The 22,536-nt window shown below is 53.3% G+C and overlaps 2 protein-coding genes across 6 annotated transcripts in view; one reads left to right on the forward strand and one right to left on the reverse strand.

The window, feature by feature from the left end:
• The window catches only part of GPLD1 (glycosylphosphatidylinositol specific phospholipase D1), a 60,247-nt gene extending 39,689 nt beyond the window's left edge, over window positions 1–20,558 (forward strand). For 2 of the 3 annotated variants that reach the window (XM_047732354.1, XM_047732355.1), the window contains exons 14-27: window positions 1,774–1,897; window positions 3,857–3,996; window positions 5,413–5,599; window positions 7,925–8,035; window positions 9,259–9,333; window positions 9,431–9,587; window positions 10,078–10,219; window positions 10,940–11,045; window positions 11,129–11,222; window positions 14,149–14,325; window positions 14,707–14,867; window positions 16,212–16,238; window positions 16,334–16,384; window positions 18,038–20,558. In XM_047732354.1, the coding sequence (XP_047588310.1) occupies window positions 1,774–1,897; window positions 3,857–3,996; window positions 5,413–5,599; window positions 7,925–8,035; window positions 9,259–9,333; window positions 9,431–9,587; window positions 10,078–10,219; window positions 10,940–11,045; window positions 11,129–11,222; window positions 14,149–14,325; window positions 14,707–14,867; window positions 16,212–16,238; window positions 16,334–16,384; window positions 18,038–18,124 (1,639 nt within the window). In that variant the 3' untranslated portion in view covers window positions 18,125–20,558. The remainder of the gene's footprint in view (window positions 1–1,773; window positions 1,898–3,856; window positions 3,997–5,412; window positions 5,600–7,924; window positions 8,036–9,258; window positions 9,334–9,430; window positions 9,588–10,077; window positions 10,220–10,939; window positions 11,046–11,128; window positions 11,223–14,148; window positions 14,326–14,706; window positions 14,868–16,211; window positions 16,239–16,333; window positions 16,385–18,037) is intronic. The other variant, XM_047732357.1, reaches the window with a different exon arrangement.
• The window catches only part of MRS2 (magnesium transporter MRS2), a 34,811-nt gene continuing 32,829 nt past the window's right edge, over window positions 20,555–22,536 (reverse strand). For all 3 annotated transcript variants that reach the window (XM_047732362.1, XM_047732361.1, XM_047732360.1), the window contains one exon: window positions 20,555–22,100. In XM_047732362.1, the coding sequence (XP_047588318.1) occupies window positions 21,990–22,100 (111 nt within the window). In that variant the 3' untranslated portion in view covers window positions 20,555–21,989. The remainder of the gene's footprint in view (window positions 22,101–22,536) is intronic.

The raw sequence follows: 22,536 nt of genomic DNA on the forward strand, positions 1-22,536 counted from the left end.
AAGGTGCTCGCTCACCAACAGAAATGGCATTTAATAGTATTAATAGTATTAGTACATTATTATTACTATTATTAGTATTATTATTATAGTATTATTACTCATTATTGTTATGATGCATAACTTTTACCCAGATTCCACCCTGAGAGAGTCCCGGTCGATGAGATGGGATGAGGAGGGGGTTTTCAGGCCGTTGCTGAGGCACAGGGCCAGAAGCCTGACTTGTATCCTGAGGTGGGATTCCTGCGGGGGTCGTGTGCCAGCTGCAGGAGCCTAAAAGCTGGATTCGTACCATAAATACCGATACAGCAGCGTTTCCTGCGCCGTCTCTGCCAGGAGCTTATGTGGGCACCGAGGGCTCATCGAGAGCAGGACAGAGCGTGTTCCTGCCGTGCTGGGGCTGCGTCCCGGTGGGTACGTGGGCGCCGAGCAGAGCTCCTGATGCTCTCAGGTGTTAGGAGGGAAAGGGACGTGCAGTGGCGCGTCCTAAGGGGAGCTCTCGGTGAGCGAGCAGTGTTTTGGCCGAGATACTTCAGGGTGAGCGAGGGTTAGACGCTCCCGCAGTCCTAGCGGTGAAGGGTCCTAAGGTCAGATCATCGAGCTTCAGGAGAACAGAAGACAGTCAGGTTCCCTTAAGCCCCTTCCTTTCCCTATCTTCCTTTCTTTTTTTTTTTTAATTTTTTTTAAAGACTTTATTTATTTATTTGACAGACAGAGATCACAGTAGGCAGAGAGGCAGGCAGAGAGAGAGAGAGGAGGAAGCAGGCTCCCTGCTGAGCAGAGAGCCCAATGCGGGGCTCGATCCCAGAACCCTGAGATCACGACCTGAGCTGAAGGCAGAGGCTTAACCCACTGAGCCACCCAGGCACCCCATCCCTTTCTTCCTTTCTTTTCCCTTCCTTCCCTCCCTCCTTCCCTCCCTCCTTCCTTCCCTCTTTCCCTCCCTCCTTAACTTCCTTCCCTCCCTCCCTCCTTCCTCTGACTGACTTGAGTGTGTTTACATGGGGCTCTCAGTCCCCTGACTGTCAGGGTCCCTCCGCTGGCTGCTTGACACACATCCCCTTCGCTCACTCCCGCTGTGGGGGCTTCGCTTCAGTCACTGGGGAAGCCTGTTGGGCTCCTCCAGGCACCTGGTCTGTAGTCTCATTAGAATGCACAAATTTGAAAATATACTTTTAATGTAGGATTCATTCTAGCACGTCGGAAGTCCGTACCCGCACACCAGTATCCCAAAGAGCTACATGCTATTTTGTGACCACGTGCGTGAAATACTGAAATGCCTTTGTTTTTGTTTTGTCTTCTTTGTTTTGTGTGTAGTAATCTAGAAAAAAATCACACTTTAAAAAAAAAAATTTATTTATTTATTTGACAGATCACAAGCAGGCAGAGAGGCAGGCAGAGAGAGAGGGGGAAGCAGGCTCCCCGCTGAGCAGAGAGCCTGATGCGGGGCTCGATCCCAGGACCCTGAGATCATGACCTGAGCCGAAGGCAGAGGCTTAACCACTGAGCCACCCAGGTGCCCCGAAATCATACTTTTTAATGCAATAGGACTTTGGGGTTCTGGGAAGTATTTTTGGTAAGGATAGGCTTTTACACCTTGGAAACATTGGACTAAAACTCCATGCAATGTCCCATGAAGGTGTTTCTCTTTGAGCTCCCAGAAACTTGAATGTTACGGTCTCTGAGCTGTGATCAACCTGACGTAACCTTCAATGCCATTACTGGGGGGCCCGCCGTTCTTCAGTCTGACCCATTTTGTTTGTTCTCACTTTTCAGCAGTTCACGAGTACAGAAAAATGATTTCCATAGGAATTTGACTGTTTCCCTAAGTAAAGATGTCAGGAAAAACATCAACCACACCAGAAGAGGTGTGTTCTTTAGCGTGGATTCGTGGACCTCGGTAAGAATCTTGTGTGTCCAGGGAGTGGGGGGACAGGGACATGCTGCCCCCGGGATCTCGTCCTGTAGACTCACCGGCTCTTCTCGTTCACTGGGAGTCGCCTGTGCCCGAGTCAGGCCACAAACATCTTTGGCTGCCAAACCTGGGTTTTTTCCAGAGATGTTCTGAGATGTGGGTCTGGACCTCCACGGCCTTGGGCGAGACCGGTGGAGCCCGAGGTGGCCCCGGGGCACCTGGGCCAGTCCTGCTTTGTCCTTAGGCCAGCTGTGTCAGCAGCATGGTAGGAGGACTGCACAGAGCCCCTACGGGGGATGCTGCGGGTGAAATCCGGCCGTGCGATCACCGATTAAGAGTCAGACACTCGACTGGGGGTTTCAGATGAAAGGGAAATGGGCTCTGACCTTTAGCAAATCTGTCTAATTGGGGTGATACATACACAAATGATCATATGTGAATAGAATGCAAGTAACACATGGGTGGGGAGTCCTTTGCCTGTAAGATAAAGCTTAACAGCTTTGTGGTCAATCAGAGAAGGCTTCATGGCAGAGGTGGCATTTGCATTAGGCCCTGAATAGTAGGTAGTATTTCATTAGTGAGCGTTTATCTCTTGGGGAAGTTTGGGGATATTTGGAGATGAGAGTAGACTTGTTTGCCTGGAAAGCAAGACCGGGATCCGAGGCAGCAGGTGGGAGAGGTCTGGGAAGGGAAGCAGGCGTAGGACTGTGAAGGCTCTTAATGTCTGGAGAAGGGTCATAGGACACCGTCTCCCTGGGGCCTCTGGGAGTTGGTCCGGCCGGGCAGGCTGCTGTGTGGGTGCGCCGTGGCACGGGGCCGTCATCGCCCTGAGAAGGGCCCCACAATTGGGCTAATGCTCTTGCTCTTGCTGCCGTAAATTCCTTAATAACTTGGCAGTGCCTGGGAGGCTCAGTCAGTTGAGCGTCAGACTCTGGGTTTGGACTCAGGTCATTGTCTTCGCATCGTGGGATCGAGGCCCGCATGGGGCTCTGCGCTCAGGGTGGGGTCTGCCTCCGACCCTTCCTCCCTCCCACCCCTCCCTGCTCACACTGTCTCTCTCTCAAATAAATGAATGAAATCTTTAGAAAAAATTCTTAATAACTTCTGAGCTTGGGGCTCTGCTTTTTCATTTTGCACAGGCTCTGCACGTTCTGTAGCCCGTCGTGACGTGGGGCCCTACCACGGCATGTACTGTGTTGTCCTGTAGTTCCTTGGATCTGTGTCCTCCGTGAAAGGGGGAGTCCTGCAGGGGAGGGCCAGGCCTGTCCTAGCACCTGGCACATAGTAGGAGCTGCATAAATGCTTCCTGGATGAGCGAGCTGGGCACAGGGGGCATGAGGGTGGGGGCAGCACTAGTTCCAGATTAAATTAACGTTTAAGCCATTTTGATTCATTACATTGATCTGATTATGTTCTGTGGGTTCTTATAGACTCTCCTGACTTTGGTCCAGGTAAAGGCCCAGCTTGTTCTCCGTTACCATACTGGCACCGCTGTGAGGGTCATAACCACCCACCCTCCCAGCACAGGGGGTCATGATTTCCCTCCCTAACTGCTCATCCCAAGGGGTTGATCTCTTTTTTTTTTTTTTTAATATTTATTAAATATTTATTAAATATTATTTGTTAGAACGCATGAGAGCAAGCAAGCACAAGCAGCGGGAGAGGCAGGCAGAGAAGCAGACTCCCCGCCGAGCAAGGAGCCTGATGTGGGGCTTGATTCCCAGGACCCTGAGATCATGACTTGAGCCAAAGGCAGAGGCTTAATCCAATGAGCCACTCAGGCATCCGAGATCTTACTTTGTGATAGGAATCAAGGCTTTATTTTTTAGTTCTTGTCCAAATGGGTTTCCTTTAGAAAGTCTAATACTTTTGATGGGAAATATTAGTTTTGTTGACGATGCCACGGCCACGTGTCTTTTATCTATAATGTTTTTGTGTTTCCAGGATTCCCTTACTTTTATGTACCAGGCTTTGGAAAGGAACATTCGGACAATGTTCACGGGCAGCTCCCAGCAGTCCTACAAGCATGTGTCCAGCCCCTTGGCATCTTACTTCCTGTCTTTTCCCTACACAAGACTCGGCTGGTAGGTGTGAGTTTCTCCCACTCCTGAAAGCTGGTGTCGGTACGAAGTTCAGTCATTTGACAGATGGTTTTGGTGGCACCTGTTGGCGTCTTAAATCCCAGTCAGCTCCTCAACAAAAACATAACATAGCGGCCAAGTTACTTTAAGATGAAACTGCCTCCTTAAAGTGGGTCAGGATGGGTTTAAGTGCAGGGAGCTTTCTCTTTACTGAAAATTCCCATGATGCGGTGTCATGGAATGATCGCAAAGCTTCGATGTTCTAAAGACGTGATGTTACAGACTTTGGGGAATGGCATGACACCAGAAGCGGATAAGCCGCTAGTACGGTGATCAGGGTAGCTTCGCTTCATGTGAGAAAACCCTAGCACCCCACCCCCCCCAATAATTGTAGAAGTGGAACGTTGGGGAGTTGTCAGATTTTCACAATCAACCCAAACGGAGCCCAAGGATATGGAAGTTTTGGGGAAACCTGTTTTTTCAGCCACACTTCCTAGGTTGAAATGACATTGTTTCCCTTGGAGCAGTTTGCTGACAGGCCATCTTTTTTGGGCCCCTGATGCATTCAGCCCCAGCACAGGTGACGGCAGGTGGATGCTGTGTTTATTGGCCCGTCCCCGTGCATGGTGGCTCTTCTTCCTGACACAGCCGAAGACGGTCTCTGGCTGGGCCCGGGTGGGGGTGTGCAGAGGTCCCTCCCCAGCGTCCAGCCCCGGGAGCCGGGGAACGGTCCGGTCCCTCTCACCAGGTGGTAGCCCCTTTAGAAACGACTTTCCTCTTTTATCTCTGATTGCTTCTGTGGCCATAAGAACTAGAATAAGTACATGATTCTGGTCCTTCTAGCTGCCCCAACAAACACATTTGAACCTTTGCTCTCTAACCGGTAGGTCATCGACCCGCACTTAGAAACAACCACAAAATACGTTCAGCATTTCATCTCTTCACAGTACAAGGAACCCCGGGCAGCCGTGGCAGCAGTACCACGGGGTGCTTAACACACGTGGGTCTCGGGCTCCTTTCTCTTCCGTTCGTTTCCTGCCCCACCCGAAAGCAGCCGGGGCCATTGGCCGGGTGCAGACTTCCTGTCTGTCCCCTGGGAGCCCAGGGTCCTGCGTGGTGGCTGTGGTTTGCACAGAACGTGATGCTTCGTGAAGATGCTTTTCTCCTGCTCGGGTCATACAGTTCAGAAATGCCCAGAGCCCTTAACGTGTCCAGTGTTGCTGCTGTTGTGTTTCTTGGAGAGCAAGACCCAATCCCAAAGACAAGATAGCTGCAGGAGGGGTGTTCTCCACAGTCACGCGGGGGGGATAACTCAACATGGGGAGTTCAAGCCGTGGGCTCTAGAGAGAAGTAGGCGACCATCTGCGGGGAGCATGGCTCTCTGCAGAAACGGGGCGGGCCTCTCTCTCCCTCCCCCAGGGCACTGACCTCGGCTGACCTCAACCAGGACGGGCACGGGGACCTGGTGGTGGGCGCCCCTGGCTACAGCCGCCCCGGCCACCCCCAGGTCGGCCGCGTGTACCTCCTCTACGGCAACGAGCTGGGGCTGCCCCCCATCGACCTGGATCTCGACAAGGAGGCCCACGTGATGCTGGAGGGTTTCCAGGTGAGGCGTCTGTCCCCAAGTCCCCCTTCTCGCGTCAGTGCGCTGCGCTCCTCAGAGCAAGCGGCCAGTGCCGAGGATGACGGGAGCAGCCATGCTGGTGGCCTCTCTCTGTGGACACCTGTCCTGTTTAAAAGGCTCCTCTTGTCCTCACCGGAACAGAGTTCCCAAACGCCCTCCCCCCAGTTTCCCCTAAGGTAACGGCTTATGTAACCTTGGTGGCAACGTGTCGGAATTAAGAAACCGACACAGGTGCATGACTCTTGCCCGAACCCCAGACCTCACTCAGATTTCATTCCCCGGTTTCAAGTGGTGACGAGTCCCCAGGAAAACCCCACAGCGACCGTGGGAGGAATGCTCGGCATGGGGTCAGGGTCAGGGCCTCCCGGCGCACCACGGACCTGGAAGGGTTTCGTCGGGAGTTACTGGCATTAGTCCTCACGAGGGCAGGAGGGAGGGCAGGCGCCTTGTGACCGGTGACAGGCGAGCACGGGGGCCTTGATGGGACGGCGTGTTCCGGGAGCAAGCAGCAGGGCACGGAACGCTGGACTGCGGGTCAGATGGTGGTTCTGCTGCGGGGAAACTGCTAAAGCTTTTGCTGTGGAGTTCATGCTGGGAGGACAAAGCTAGACGACCTGCGTGCACAGGCCTCGACCCACGGGAGGTACGGGGTTACCGACAGGCCGGGGGAGCCCTGAGTCCGACAGGCGATCCTCCGCTGGCAGCCACATGTGAGGTTCCACCGTCTAGGAGGGGCAGTGTTTTCTGGAATCTGCCACCACATGAGAACATTCCAAAATAAGTCTACCCATTCCAGGTGCTCCTTACTTTTTTTTTTTTCTTAAGATTTTTATTTATTTACTAGAGAGATGAGAGAGCGAGAATGCACAAGCAGGGGGAGCGGCAGGCAGCGGGAGAAGCAGGCTCCTGGTCAAACAGGGAGCCCAGTGTGAGGCTCGATCCCAGGACCCTGGGACCACGACCTGAGCTAAAGGCAGACACTCAACCGCCTGGGCCCCCAGGCGCCCCTGCTCCTCGAAGCCAAGCCCCTGTCGGACTGTTGGGTAAAACCTAATCCTCTGGGCTCCTGCAGCCCGGGAGGGAGGAGGCAGCCGCTGTCTGAGGGTGGTCCGCTCCCTCAGACGGGGACCAGAAGGAGGCAGCTCTGTGCTCTCTCCTCCCAAGGACCGTGGGTAACGTGGCCAGTGGCCGGCTGAAGGCGTGGGCCAGGGTAGAGCCCTGTCCTTAGCCGTGGCCTGCGCTTAGTCCGGCTGTGGCCCCGATGGAGGAAGGAGGAGATCCTGTGCCTGTCGAGGAACCACAGGTTAACCCGGGGGAGGCCTTGGGGTGCAGCTGGCGATGACGAAACGAGGCTGGCCTCAGCCGGCTGGTGCCCCTGCTTGCCTTGTGGCCGGAGCAGCCCTTTCTGGTTTATCAGGTTCCCGCCTCACGGGAGGGGACAGTCTCCGTAGAGAGGCCATCGCACACAGGGGCAGCACGATTGGCCAATCCGTAACTGATGCAGGTTCTGGGGCGTGTGTGTGCGAGCGGGGCAAACCTCCACTTGTGCAAGACCATTCTTTGTTCTCTCCGTTGTGAAAGATCAGGAGGACCGAGTGAGTGGCTTTCGGTCGAGGCCGATTCTAGAGAGCAGGAGATGGAAGACGGAGAAAACCCACCTCAGAAGGAAGGGTCCCCGCCCCGGCTGGGTTTCCCATCTGTAACCGCGCAAGCGGGGATAATAAACGGACCTGCCCTGTGCGGGTCAGGCCAAGCGTGGCGTCCACAGAATTCTCTGCCCGACGTGACCGCTCTGTGGCTGTGCCGTCCCGTCGGAGGGCAGTGGGCCGCGGGGGCTTTGAGGACCCGAAATGCACCCAGCGCAACCGAAGAGCTGAGTTGTTGGTTTAACGCGACTTCAGCTAATCCAGCTGCGTTTAGCTGGTGGCCCCCACGTTGCACGGGGTGGTTCTAGAACGTTCCGAATGCGGTGGCCGTGCTTGCTGATGTATGAGGTTCTCATTTTGGACACTTTCCAAAGGGAGTCTGGCCCTTCGTGGGGGACCATTTTCGAAAAACCTAGAACTTGTGAGAACGGACCCTTTTCTTTCTGGCACCTGGTCTTCCCCTCCAAGCAGACAGATGTGCCCGAAACCTTATTGGGGCCGAGCCACCCAGTGGGCGGGTGCAGATGTGTTCCAGTCGCTGCGGACTTGGCCCTTGGCCCTCGGCTTCCGGGTCGGGTGCCCGGGTCCCCTGGAGTCCCAGGGAGTCGTGTGCTCTTTTGAAGGCTGTGGCTCAGCCCGGAGGTCACTGGTGCCCCTTCAGCCCTCAGGTCGGTTTGGCTCGGCCTTGGCCGTGCTGGACTTCAACAAGGATGGCGTGCCGGACCTGGCCGTGGGCGCGCCATCGGTGGGCTCCGAGAAGCTTGCCTACACGGTAAGGCTGCCGCTGCGGGGGAAGAGGGGGCGTCGGGGAGGGGCAGGCTGGGGCCGGGTGGAGCCTCCATGAACAGCCGGCAGCCGGATGTGCCGGGCCGGCATTTGTGGGGAGATGATCTCGGGCCCCCCAGTTGGGGTCCTTGACGTGACCTTGGGTTGCCTGGCAGTGCCTACTTCCTCCCTGGCCTCCACTTGGCCTCCTGCATTTCCTGGTGACCCCAGAAATTGTACTCCTTCCCCTCCCCCACAGGCTACTGAATGGTAGTGAGGGGACGGGGGTTCCAGGCCCTCGAGAGCCCTGTCATCACAGCAGAGCAGTGACCTCCCTGGTCACCTGTTTCCTGCAGCACAGGCTCTCGTCTGTGTGTACCCCGCACATGGTAGGGCACCGGCTTCAGACCCTGTGTGACCCCAAAGGTCAGAGGCCCTTTATCACTCTCTGCCTGCCACAAGCTCGCCTTTGTGCCCATGTTCTCACTCTGCGCTCCTAGACTGTGAGCCGTCTGTCATCTCTGGGCCCACAGGCCCCCTCACTCGAGGACATGGCTCAGAGGATCCCTCCCCCTGGAAGGTCTTCTTGCCTTTTTCCTTTAGGAGCAACACGGCACCCGCTGTCGGCAGCCTCTGGTCTAGGTCACACTTGCCTGTCCTCACACTGCAGCCTCCACACCTACTCTAGTACCTTCCACGCCGTGGTGTCACTGTCCATGGGCCACTTTTCGGGAGGACAGAGTGTGTCTTATTTATCATGGTCTTCCCTGCCCTTGGCTCGTGGTGGAACATAGATGCTTCCCGAGTGAGGACAGAGGCCAGCAAGTTACAAGACAGGAGCTGGTTTGGGACAGAGCCTGATGGTGCACATGCGTCTGCTGTGGATGCTGGCCACATGGCATGTTTCGAGTAATCGTGGGCGGGGTCAGGGAGGCCTCTCGCAGGGAGGCAAGCGGTTATCCAGCCGGTGCACTGAGCAAGTGTGCACGGCAGGCAAGGACAGGAGTGACCGTTTCAGCATTGGGGACTTCAATGCTGATGCAAGTGGCAGTTGTAAAAACCACCTCAGCCCAGCGGCACACACACAGGACCAGTTTCTGTCTGTTGCTGAGCCCTGGCCGTGGGCTCGGGGGGATTCAGATCCTCGTCACCCTATCTCTTCTGCTGCGACCTGAGTTTCCCGGGTCACCAGCCTTGCCTCTGACCGCCCCATGGCTTGCCTTCACCTAGGGTGCGGTGTACGTCTACTTCGGTTCCAGACGAGGAGGAATGTCTTCCGGCCCTAACGTCACCATCTCCTGCCAGGTACGGGGCCCCCCTCGCGGCCAGCCCTGCGGGCCGGACTTTGCTGCCTCTGGCCGTCCGCCTCTGAACGGGATGTGCTCTCCGGCTTCCCCTGCAGGACACGTACTGTAACTTGGGCTGGACGCTCGTGGCCGCAGACGTGAACGGAGATGGCGAGCCTGATCTGGTCATGGGCTCCCCTTTCGCCCCAGGCGGAGGGAAACAGAAGGGCATGGTGGCTGCGTTTTATTCCGACCCCAGCTGGAGCCACAAAGGTAGTGCTTGTGTGGCGGGGAGGGGGGACTGGAGACCTCTCTGCTCCGGTCTGCTCAGTCCTCGTGCCTAGGGGCTTCTGTCCTTTCTCCCTCCTTCCACTCTCGTTTCGTCTGAATTTTCTGATCACGCTTCCTCTTGCAGCTAAGATGCCTGAGCATGTACCTTTATCATCCAGGTGATAGAGAGTCCCTGGATAGACAAAAAGGGGTCCAACGTCCAGGTCCAGATGCAGAGGGGCCAGCAGGTTGTTGGCAGAGGCTTTCCACGGAAGGCATCCCAGTGATGCCCCGGCCTGCGGCGGGGAGGGGGGCTCCCTTTGTATCACATCCTCTACCCCCCAGACGTGGGCTCCAGAAGTGTACTTCTCCTATGAAGTGTGGGCTCCATGTCTGACACGGGGGCCCCCTGGGAGCAGCTGGGGGCACACAGGAGCTCTGACAGACTCTGCCCGCCCCGCCACGTGGTAAAAGGCGCCTGTTGTCTCTGTAGAAGAGCTGGGCGTGGAGGCGGCCAACTGGACGGTGCGGGGCGAGGCGGACTTCTCCTGGCTCGGCTACGCGCTCCACGGGCTCCGCGTGAGCAACAGAAGCGTGCTGCTGGTGGGGAGCCCGACCTGGAGGAACACCAGTGGGTGAGCGCTCCTGGGGGCCCGGGGACCCAGGGGCGTGAGGGGCAGGTGCCTGCTGCTGCGGGAGCCTGCGGGGGATGCGCAGAGGGGCCGAGTCCCCCCCCCCCCCCCCCCCCCCCCCCCCCCCCCCGGCGAGGAACAGCTATGGCTGTGCAGCAAGAGCCTTCTCCTTAGAAGCTGAAATGTGAGCGAGGGAGGAGGAAGGAGGAAGGAGGAAGGGTCCGCCAGGGCTCCCGTGACTTGGTGGCAGAAGCCACAGGAACACATTTTCTCCTGGTTCTGGAGACCAGGGATCCGAGGTCGACGTCGGTGGCGTTCACCTCGCAGACCTCTCTCCTTCTCCCTGTGCCCGTCCTTGGTGTCTTTCTGTTCTTACGAGGACACCAGTCCCATTGGATTAGGGCCCCACCCCAGGCACCCCAGCGTAACAGTTGCCTCTTTGAAAACCCGCTCTCCAAACGTGCATTCTGAGGCGTGGGGTTAGGATCCAACACGTGGGCTCTGGCGGAACACGACCGAGCGCGTGGCCGCGGGTCTCCCTGTGGCCGCTCTCAGGGCGGCGAGCCTCGCATGGGGGGTCTTCGTACTGGGATCCCGGACAGCCAGCGCTGCTGCCCCGAGGATCACAGGGCTGGGGCCGGGCAGGGGCAGGGGGAGCTCGTCTTTGCTGGGGCCGGAATACGTGGCCAGCTCCCCCCGCCGCCCGTGTGTGCTTCGTTCCAGCCTGGCCGCCCAGTTCCGCGCTCACGACGAGAAACAGAGCCTCGGCCGGGTGTACGGCTTTCTGCCCCCAAATTGCCAAAGCTCGTTTGCCATTTCCGGAGACAAGGTACGGCCGCCGCTCCCTCCGCGGGAGCCGGGGCACCCTGCCGTCTTTGGGGCCGCACGGTGTTGACTGACTGCCCTTCACAGGCGATGGAGAAGCTGGGGGCCTCCCTGTCCAGTGGCCACGTGCTGGTGAACAGGACCCGGAAACAGGTGTTGCTGGTTGGAGCCCCGACTCGTGGTAGGTCACGCACCGCGAGACTTGGCTGCGTTTCAGTCCGGTGGCTCCCTGACCCTGTCCTGTGGGGGGAGTGTTGTGACATCTAGAGCCAGACAGACCTGACTGCGAATATTTCCTTTTCTCATAACCTGGAGGTTATGAGAACCTCCTGGGGGAGGTTACTTAACCTCCTGGAACATTAGTATCATCATCTGCAAAATGCTGATTATAATCCACCTCAAAGAGTTGTTGACAATCCCTCCGGAAAGTCACCTACTGTGTTTTTAAATCTCCTGTCCCGCTGAGCTTAGAACGAGAGGGAGGCTCAGAAAATCCCGAGTCAGTTCTAGGACTAGGTCTTCTAAGGACATGTGTTAACGAGCCATTATCTTATTTACTTTATGGGAAAGAGTTTGAAGAAACCAACAAAAACTTACTCCCTTCGGGCCCCTGGGTGGCTCAGCTGGTTAAGTGTCTGCCTTTGGGCTCAAGTCATGATCCCGGCGTCCTGGGATCGGGTCCTGCATCAGGCTCCCTCTTCTCTCTCTGCTCACGCTTACTCGCTCGCTCGCTCGCTCGAACTAAAATCTTAAAAACAAAACAGAACCTACTCCCTTGAAGATGATCAAAGTGAATCATGCTTATTGTAGAAATTTGTGAAAATACAGACGTAGCTAGAAATTGCCCCTTCTCCAAATATTTAAAAACTTAAGCTCATACTATATATATGTGTGTGTATACGTTTTCCTAAGTAATTTTTAAATGGTATGCCCTGAGCGCGTCCTCATGGTACTGATTCTACAGTGTGGTTTTCGATCCCGATCACATTTGCTCCCATGTCACATGTCCACTCTTACCACCATCCCGCTGCTGGAGATTCAGGCTGCTCCTGAATAGGGTCTCTCTCGAACATCGATGTACGGAAAACTCTGCCTCCTGGATAGCTTTTAAAACAGCGTCCTGGAGGAAGCACTGGGCTGGAGGGGTTACCAGTAAGGCTCTTCTTACATATCGTCAAGTTATTTTTCAGGAAGGTGTTTGTGTCACACATTAGGATAATAAGCAGAGTGGACTGGGTACAGGAATGGCTAGATTTTTTTCTCTTCTTTCTATCATTTTAACTAGGCCCCACACCCAGCGTGGGGCTTGAACTCACGACCCCGGAGATCAAGGGGTGCGTGCTCTGGGGATGGCACCGGCCAGCCAACCCTGAATGACGGGATTTTCTCACTGCATGATTAAGGACACAGCACTGCAACCCCGGAAACTTGCTGACTTAGCCTTGCAGTAGTCGGGGTTTCTCCCCCTTTCACAGAGACTAGCTGGTGATTTCCAAACTCTTACAACACCTGTTAGTGGTTTTATTTGCTTCACTTCTCTTTCCACTGCAGTGCTGTGCAGACTTTGTTTTAATGTTTTTCCTGTCTTAGTATTTTCCTGTTTCAGAATAGTATGTGAAATATAAAAAGACTAACTTAGAGATCTGTATTCTATACAAATTAATCATATTTATTTTTTTTTTATTTTTTTTTTATTTTATTTATTTATTTGACAGACAGAGATCACAAGCAGGCAGAGAGGCAGACAGAGAGAGAGGAGGAAGCAGGCTCCCTGCTGAGCAGAGAGCCCGATGTGGTGCTTGATCCCAGGACCCTGAGATCATGACCCGAGCCGAAGGCAGAGGCCTAACCCACTGAGCCACCCAGGCGCCCCAATCATATTTATTTTTATTTACGAGAGAGAGAGGGGGAGGGACAAGCAGGCTCCCCACTGAGCACAGAGCCAAGTGTGGGGCTCGACCCTGGGACCCTGAGATCTTGACCTGAGAGGAAACCAAGAGTTGGCAGCTTGTCCAGCTGAGGCCCCCAAATGTCCCCAGAGATCAACCATTTCGAGACCATTCTCATGAACCTGCGATAGTAAGAAATCATACAGAGATCCATGTCCCATTTTATCCAGTTTTTTTTTCAAGATACTCGCAAACCACAGTATGTCCCAACCAGGCTGTTGACACCGATACAATCCACCACTCGAATCTTATTCAGATTTTCCTATTTCACTTGCATTTTGCTTAGATTTCACCCACATAAATTTGTGGGTCCTGGTACAAAACAAAAATGCAGAGCCCTCTGTTGGGGGGGAAAAAAAAGTTTTTTCCCCCAAGAAACAGGTCCAGGCAGTTCTGAGCTTTCCATAGACAAGCACCCTGAAGCTTTCACATCCAAGGTGGTTGCCTTTTTTTTTTTTTTTTTTTTTTTTTTTTTTAAAGATTTTTAGAGAGCAAGTGAGCAAGAGCAGCAGAGAGCACAAGTAGGGAGGAGAGGGAGCAGACACCCCGCTGAGCAGGGAGCCCGATGCGAGGCTCCAACCCAGGACCCTGGCACTGTGACCAGAGCAGAAGGCAGACGCTTTGCTGACTGAGCCGCCCAGGGCCCCTCTGTTGCAAGATTAATCAGATTTTCACGTTGGTGACTGGAGAGTGTTAAGCCAAGTATGGGGCCTGGTGTGACTGTTCTGCACAGGTTGAATTTGTGTCCCAACAACGTGGCTCCCTTTGGGTACCGCACCTGTTCTCAAACCTGGAATCCGATCAGGCAGTTCCATCCTCATTTTCAATCCACGTGGATTTTCTCATGGTACCTGCATTTTATTATAATCCCCAAATCCCAGTTTTGCGAAGGTATGAGGCCACTGAAAGGATTGAGGGGCCTAGTGTTAGAACTAAGACGCTTGTGTGGGTCAGAGCTGTCAGATGGGGTAGCCCTGAGTGTGGCTCTCGCTTGGGCCTCCGTGCCCCAGCCAGCTGGACCTTCCCGCTACAAATGCCCGCCCTGTGCGGTTCTGCGCCATCGTGTCACCGGAGCATGGAAGGCTGAAGCAAGGCTGGGACTGTGTCTTCTCTTCCTTCCTGGGATGGCAGCAGACAGTGTGCCCTGGTTTATTTCAGATGAGGTGTCCAGAATGGCATTCCTGACCATGACCTTGCACCAAGGCGGAACCACTCGGATGTACGAGCTGACCCCCGACACCCAGCCTGCTCTGCTCAGCACCTTCAGCGGGGACCGCCGCTTCTCTCGATTTGGCGGAGTTCTGCACTTGAGTGACCTGGACGGCGATGGCTTAGGTGGGAAAGGAACAGGGCCTCTGGCTCAGAATCGAATCCCTTTGCTCAACAGACCAGTCCCCTAACTGGATCACGCAGCCTCTGCCCTCACACGGACAGCTCAGTGGCCCGACGGCCTTTACAACTGGTTTGAGTCCGGCAGGACCGGAGCCGGCTGAGCTGCACTTTTTGAAGGCGGTAACATGAGAGCCACCCGCATCCGTTGTCACCGATGGAGGATAAGCTAGGAAAGCGCGCCTCTGCTGGGCGGGGATGAGCGCAGGGTAGACCCCGTGAAGGATGCACTAATCCGACTTGTGGGAGGTTGGGCTAGGACCCAGCAGGGGCAGTGGAAAGGACAGTGAGGGGGACATACTTCCTTCTGGTCTCTCTTGCTTGCAGATGAAGTCATCATGGCCGCCCCCCTGAGGATAACAGATGTCACCTCTGGACTGATGGGGGGAGAAGATGGCCGTGTTTATGTATATAATGGCAAAGACATCACCTTTGGTGACATGACAGGCAAATGCAAATCATGGACGGCTCCGTGTCCTGAAGAAAAGGTAAGGTGTTCGTGCCGTGCTGGGAAAGGCGGGCGCCCACGATGCCTTGTAGTCATGTCCACTGCGGATCCCAGAGTTTTTGCCGGGACTGTTTGCGGTCAGGACACCATCACGGTCTGTTTCTGTAGGCCAAGTGGCCCTGCCTTCTTGCAGGTCTGCAGCGCTTGTCCCCGTGGCTCAAGTCTAGCTGACATGGTGTCCCACTGGTTCTGGTCACACCCTGCCACCACCGGGTGGGAGCCCACAGCAGAGGAAAACAGGCCCAGGCCACTGCACTCTCGTTAAAACGCACTCTAATTTCCGTTTCACTGCCTTTTTAAAAAGATTTTTATTTGAGAGAGTACAGAGAGAGAGAGAGCAGGGGCAGAGGGAGAAGCAGACTCCGCTGAGCAGGAAGCCTGATGTGGGGCTCGATCCCAGCACCCTGGGATCATGACTTGAGCTGAAGGCAGATGCTTAACTGCTGAGCTACCCAGGTGCCCATTTCACTGCTTTTATTCCTTGTCTCAGGTGGGTTTCCTTAAGTTCCCTGAGCATAAAACACCCATTATTTTAAAAAAACTATTTAGTTGCAAAATTAAAATTTATTGTAAAATTGTAGAAAATATGGTACAAAATTTCTTTTTAAAAATTCAAAAATCATCTACCTAGAATTGCACGCTGCAGAAATCATTAACCTTTCGATGTGCATCCTTCTGGTATATTTTCCTGACCTCCATGGCTACTGCTTACTGTGCATTTACTCTGCGCCTAGCACTGTGCGGAGCACGGCACAGCTCCCCCTACCTGCCCGGCCACCTCTGACCCCCATCAGCGCTGGTACGTTGGCACTATGCCCGAGGAAGGTGCTCTAGGTCACAGTGCTCGGAAATGAAAGGACAGGGACCTGCACCCGAAACGCACTCTTCGTCATTACACTGGGTGTGGGTATATTGTATTAACTGAGCTGCTGCACATACTCTGTAACGTGATGGTCTCTCCCCTGGCTTTTTCACGCTTGCTTCCATTCTCCCGCAGCAACTGTCCCGGCTGCCTCCGGGTTATCTGCGGATAAGCCACCGTTATGTAAACCTCCGCAGCGGTTACCAGTCCCTGAGTCCACCTCAGTCCAGTGTTATAAAAGAGATACAGTGGGAATTATATTGTAAACGAATTTATAAGTGAATTATAAGTGAGGATATATGTGACTACATCTGCTTTGTGCTAAGTTCCTGTGAGGTGACTTTCTGGTGTCTGAGGGCGGCACCCGGGCCCGGCTCGTCTCGCGTGCGGAGGTGTGCGTGTGGGGTGTCCGTTAAACCCACACAGACGGTAACCGGTCCCCTTCTCCCCTTTTCCTTTCAGGCCCAATACGTACTGGTTTCTCCTGAGGTAAGTACTTCCTGTAGGAATGAGGAAAACCACGGAAGTGCTCTTTCCCTTAATTTAAACTGATAAAATCTGGTGTTTTTTTCCCCATTTTACAGGCAAGTTCAAGGTTCGGGAGCTCTGTGGTCACCGTGAGGTCTAAAGACAAGGTGAGGGTGAAGACGGCGCTCCTGAAGTTTCCGTGCTAAGGCTGGGGTGGGATGATCTCATTTCGTCGTTCAGCTTTTGTCTGAAACAGACACACACACACAAGGAACCTCCACACACCATCCCATCGCTCTCCCGGTTTCATCCCCCACGGCAGGACCTAGCGAATTCCAGCCTGTGGGCCGCCTCGAGTTCTGTATAGCTCGTGAACTAAAAAGGATTCATTTAGATGGCTGGGAAAAAAAGGATATTTCATGACACGTGAAATTTATATGAAGTTTAAACTTCAGTGTCCGTAGTCTCCTTGGGCCACGGCCCTGCACGTCTGTGGCGGCTGCTGCCCCGCGAAGCCTCACGTTTGAATACAGACTTGGGCCTTCAGGGGAGCGTGGGCAAACCCTTGCCACGTCAGCCGAGCACTGTTAGTGTTTCCTTCCAGACTGCGGAGTCGCTGCCGGCCTCTCGGGGCACACCGTGCGCACGCGCACTCTCCCACTGGTCCCGCTCGCGCGCTCCCGTGTATCGCGCTCCCTCTCCGCCAGACACAGGCAGGGCCAGCTGCTTGCCGGCTGCAGGGGACTGTCCCGACGCACTGTCTTGTTCCGCTCACTTTTCCCAGATATTTACTGTTATTTCTCCATTATTTCCAATTTATTTACTATCGTGAGCATTCTTGCACAGCTATATTTTTATATAACTGTGCAAATATCCCTGCTGCTGTTTTTGGAAGATCGCTAAGCAGAGGGTCTGCACACTTTGTAATGGACACAGCAGTGAAAGGGTTTTATCTTCCACCCTGCAGCCAGACCAACCGAACCCAGCCATTCGCTTACTTTGGAATCGGAATCGCACAGAACCGTGCAGGCTCTGAGACAAAGCCATACCTTTGAGAAGCACACGGTCTACCCGCACGGGAAGGAGAGGGAAATGCCCATCAGGGCGGGACTAAGGGCTAAAGAGGAGAGGGACAGGACCAGCTGCGGCACAGCTGGCCCCGGCGTCCTGGCGCTGGGGGACACTGCCCTCTTGTGGCCCACAGTTCAAGTGGCCCTTGCCTGACTCCATTTCTAGGCAATACTGATGAGCAAAATGTAGGGTTACCTAGAACAAAAAAGATGGATTACTAAATTTATGGGAGGATTCTCAAAAGGTCTGGTGACAGATTACATCGTAAGCTTGCCTTACACTTAATATCTAACTTTTTGGAAAATGAATTTTATCAAGAACCCGTGAATTATACATCCGCCATGACTTACACAAGCTGCGAGGTGCTCTAGATTGTAAGAAACTGGCAGTTGATTCTTTGCTGTTTAACAGTGCAAGTCCGCCTTTGTCAGGATAGTTCACTGAGGTGGACACTCCAGTTAGTTCTCCCAGCTCCCTGGGATTGTGGCGTGAAGCCCCGAGTCCGGGTCCGCTGCGGAGTGGACACGGACAGTCTGAGGAGGAGCACGGCCGCTCACTGACCTCCCGCAGCGAGCCGGTTAGGGCCGGGACGGAGTTGGGACTCAGCCTGCACCTGAGCCGCCTCAGTCCACACTTCTGAACCCTCATGGCACTTTCCCCATCTCTGCCACCGGAGCACAGCAGGGTGCCTGGACTCAGGCAGGGACTTCACGGGCGTGATGAACAATACTGTTTCGTGTCCTCTACAGAACCAAGTGGTCGTCGCTGCTGGGAGGAGCTCTTTGGGAGCCCGACTCTCCGGGGCCCTGCACGTCTACAGCCTCGGCCTTGAGTAAAGACCTCGCCACCTCTTCCTCCTCTGTGTCCCCTCTCTGGGCCGAGTCCTCGCCAGGGTGAGCGTTCTGGTGGACAAAGGGGCACCTCCAGGGGAGCCGGGCGGATCCTGCTAGAAGTGGGGCTCCTGGAGTGGAGACAGGCCTGGGGGGGGGGGGGGCGACTACGACCCAGTGGATGACGACAGATACTCTGCTGCCTCGTGTCCCTTCCCAGGTTTCCTCCCTTGCTTCCCCTGTACTGAAACTTACTCCCAGCTTCTGGCCTGGCCTCAGCCCTGCTGTATGACCGCTGCCCTTTCCACACCATACCTACGTCCTCCTGATGCCTAGAAAGGCTTCTCTGTACTTAGTTAGCTCTTAGGAAAATCTGTCACAGTTTCTCCTAAAATGTCCTTTAAAGTTGGTGACTCATTCCAATCAAAATGGAACAGAAAGCACAGCGTACAGGACAGAGTGGGCAGAGCAACAGTGCGGTGAGCAGCAGGGGGTGTGGGAGAGCCTTGCCACTCCAGTCACCTGCTGGAAGCGAGTGGGTCCTTACGAGAACTGCGGCATTTCCAGGGTTTCACAGAGTGAACGACTAATACAAAACCAAAACCTCCCGTTAGTGCCCTCACCTGCTTTTGTAGGAGCGGCTGTTCTAACAGCTGAACCCAGTGACTCCACTGGTTCTGTGTCCTCCCAAGAGAAGCCCTCGTCGCACTGTGCTGGCGCAAGCCGTGCCCACAAAACTCGCCCCGTAGAGCTCCGGGTGGAGGCCACCGCGCGAGAGCGAGCAGAGGGAAGCGTGTCTTGGCTTCCTCGGTTCCGGGGCTGACTGGTGACTGGTGGAGCGTACATCGGCCAGGCCTGCAGGTGGGGACACTGTGGGGAAGGCATCTGCCACAGGCTCTGGCTTCACTAAACATGTGAAGCCGTTCTTAGGGCTCCTGCAGCCATCAGGGAGGAACCATTCCTCCTCCTGGCTCTAACAGTAGAGAAAAGTAACCGATGACAAGATCCCTTTGTAACTTCCCTAGAGGCAGCGTTGAGACTGGTTCAAAGATAGAATCCAGCTAAGGAGTCAAAGTAGAAATCACGGCAACGCTCTGTGAGTTAACACTGAGCATAAGGGCAGGGAAGAGGGGGACCAACGGGCGTATACCAGAGAGCACCTCGCGATGACTGCGGGGACTGTCGTCCTTCCTCCGGACAGGTGCTAGCCGCTGCATCTCTAGGGAACAGCACATTTGGTTTCATTTGGGTAACAATGAGTGGTAGCTCAACTCGTGTGAAATAACTATGTTTAGTTGAAGTTTACTTTTAGGGGCCAGAATTCCTTAACTAGCTTCACTTACGCGTTGAGAGGTCTGTGAGCGCTGGCCCTCTTCCTCAGAAGTCTGTGTTCTCACACCGCCATGGCTGGAGCAAGGGGCTGCTGCCTCAGCTGGGAGAGAGGGCCTGTGCTGACGCACGACCATCTTCTACCCAAGGATGGACATTTCTCTCAGTGTCTAGACACACCAGACCGAACCAGGTTCTCACATAGGATCTCATCCAGAATCCTTAACCTGCATAATCCCGCACTCAAAAGTGCGAAGTGGTATTCCTACTCCTGAAGGTCACCCTGGATGGCAGAGCCGTACACGCCGGCCTGTACAGTCTGTGCGTTAGCCCCGTAGGTGGACTGTTTTCACGCTAAGTATTAGCTATAGTTCTAAACACAGGTTCTGAAATGGTTAACAACAAACAAATACCTTGTAGGGTTTTATTCTCATTGACACAACTCTGCACTTAATTCCATGACCTTTATTTCAAAGATATCAAAACACATGTATGTATTTGCAATTTTCCTATTACAAAACTTGCTTTAAGATCAAAATGGTTTCAAGCCTTTGAAACAGAGACGTAAAAGGATTTGGAGTAAGTCCGGCAATGAGCTCAGATCTCCGAATGCCCTGTCCACGTACCATCCCTCAGACCACCTCCATAGGTATTACTAAAGTAGGGAAAGTAAATCCTGAGATTAAAGTGTATTAAATATTGTAGCTCCAAAAATAAAGCTATGTACAACTCCTGGAATAACGAGACCAACAGCTTTTTATTTAGTGGTTATTTCTCACAGTCTGTGCTATCTTCGGCCACCTTTCCTTAGAGGCCTTCCAAAAACAGTCTATTAAGAATCTCATGCCTTGACCTTGTTAAACGGGGGATGAGACTGCTTGCTCACTCACATAACGAAACACTTGTGCTCTATCATTTTTAAGTCAAAGTTTAAAATTGCCTAACTTCTTGGGTAAGAAGCATCCTGCTATCCACAAAGCAGAGTGAATTGACATTTTGAAATCCTCCTTGAACTAACCACCTTCAAGAACTTTATAAACCACCCGTCACTTCTCTGCATCAGACTTAAGAGGTAGTTACGTTTCCCTTTGATTGAGGAAACAGGACTCCTGAAAAAAAAATTTTTTTTATTCAAGTCTACAAGTCACACCAGAAGGAAAAAGGCCAAAATTCTATTTCTGTGCCTGACTGGAGTCAAGCCCCTTGGGCTCTGTTTTTCCCATTACAGGGAAGTCCTATTTCTAACCTATGTCCAGTGAGTCCCTAAGATCAAGAACAGCAGCAGTGCTCTGAGGTAGGACAGTGTCCCATGGAATCGGAAGACTATCAAAGATACTTTGTTTTGAAAGTCCTCGCACACATCTATGATGCTAGAGAGAGAGCCTCACTCCGACACCCATACCTCAAAGCGTGTCCCTGACCCACGGGGAGGTGCCAAGTGGGCCACTCCGTGCTGAGACCAACCCAGCCTGGGTCATCGTATGTGCCAGCTTCTAGTGGCTGCTTCTAACCACACAGGGGAGCAGGGAAACTACTTAACAACTCTGTTTTCTCTCAAATCTGCTACTGGAACAGCATTTTTATTCTCTTCACCAAACCACTTGGTGAATGGACTCGCAAACTTCCTCCTTTGCCATCCTATACGGCATCAGATAACCCCAACACTGTCCGCGCACGGTCTTTACTACTATTACGTTTGTAGTAGCAGAGCAGCTCTGGCCACTCTTCTGGTTTAGGAAGCCCCCTGTCAAGCTCTGAGGCGTAGGCATACAGATTAACTGGGCTCCATACACTTTCTTTTTTGGGGATGGGAGTGACTGAGGGGACACCTCCATCTACTCAGTCATCTACTCCCTCTACTCCAGACCTAAAAAACAGTAACAAAATGGAAACAGTTTCAACATTACTTCCAAAGGCTTCCACTGTAGCCAAGCAGAGAAAAAGTGTTTCAGGAGTCAAGAGAATAAAATATTGATTTAATATCAGCTTAAATGGATTCTAGTTAATCATTTCCTTTTTATTTGCCTTATATAAAAAAGACAAGAAAATAGAGTATGTTAAAGATCGGTTTAAAGCACAAACTTTCAGAGTTTGTTCTAAGGTTAGTATGTATTTTTTCCTGCCTTTCCAGTCACCTGCGAGTCAGGAAGCTCCCAAGAACATGATCCCCTTAGTAAGAACTACTGCTACCCGAGCTCGTCACTGTGGGCTTGTCAAGTTTTCAGGCTTTGCTTGGCCTGAGACACGTGTGAATCAGAAAATGTACACAACAATCTATTCTCACATCACATCTATAAAAAACAGCATTTTAAGGTTGTGGGAAATAGAATTTTGGCCTTTTACAAAGCATATCCTTTGCTTCTTTCCTCAATTTTGAAAATGCAGAAGTTCTAGCATTACGGAGTGCCATGGTATCTTTATCATCAGACATTGTAATTTTAGTGATTTTTTTCCAGTCTCTGACTCTATAAAATAATGAAAGTACCAGAAGCTTCCCGTGACTACCGCAAAAAGTAACCCAGTCTCTGCTGGGCCGATGTCTCTAACGGTTTGTCAGGACACTCTTGCCTGAGCCGAGCCCGTCTGGCCGGAAGCTGTGCTTCATTTCCGTCCTTCTGTCCGCCTGAAGGGACTTCTTGGGCAAAGAGGCCATCTAAATAAAGCAGAACAAGGACTCGTTTCAGTCTGTGTGTGTGTTAAAAGAAATGCCACAAGTAAAAGCAGAGGTAACTAGCAGACGGGAGACTAGAAGCCCCTGTCAGTACCCTAAGTACTCACTCCCGGAGGAAACGGAGTGTGGAAAGGAAAAAGAAAGGGTCAACCTGTTTTCTTAATGACGACACCATGTTTTCTGTTTCAACTGGGTTATGACGAAGCCTGCAGCAGAACTGCCAACATCTAAAGGCAGAAAGCTCATCACAGAGTGATGCCCCGAGCACGGGGGGCTGCGCCGGCACCGTGCCAGGAGCGCTACTGGAAGAAGTGCTTTCCGACCGCTGCCACTGGTGCCACTGACGGATGTGGGAATGAAGGAACTTGCTCGGGGTCACAAAGCCGGGGACACCACCAGCCCAGGCAGTCGGTGCGCC

Source organism: Lutra lutra, chromosome 6, assembly GCF_902655055.1.
Source record: "Lutra lutra chromosome 6, mLutLut1.2, whole genome shotgun sequence".
NCBI classification, from domain to species: Eukaryota; Metazoa; Chordata; class Mammalia; order Carnivora; family Mustelidae; genus Lutra; species Lutra lutra.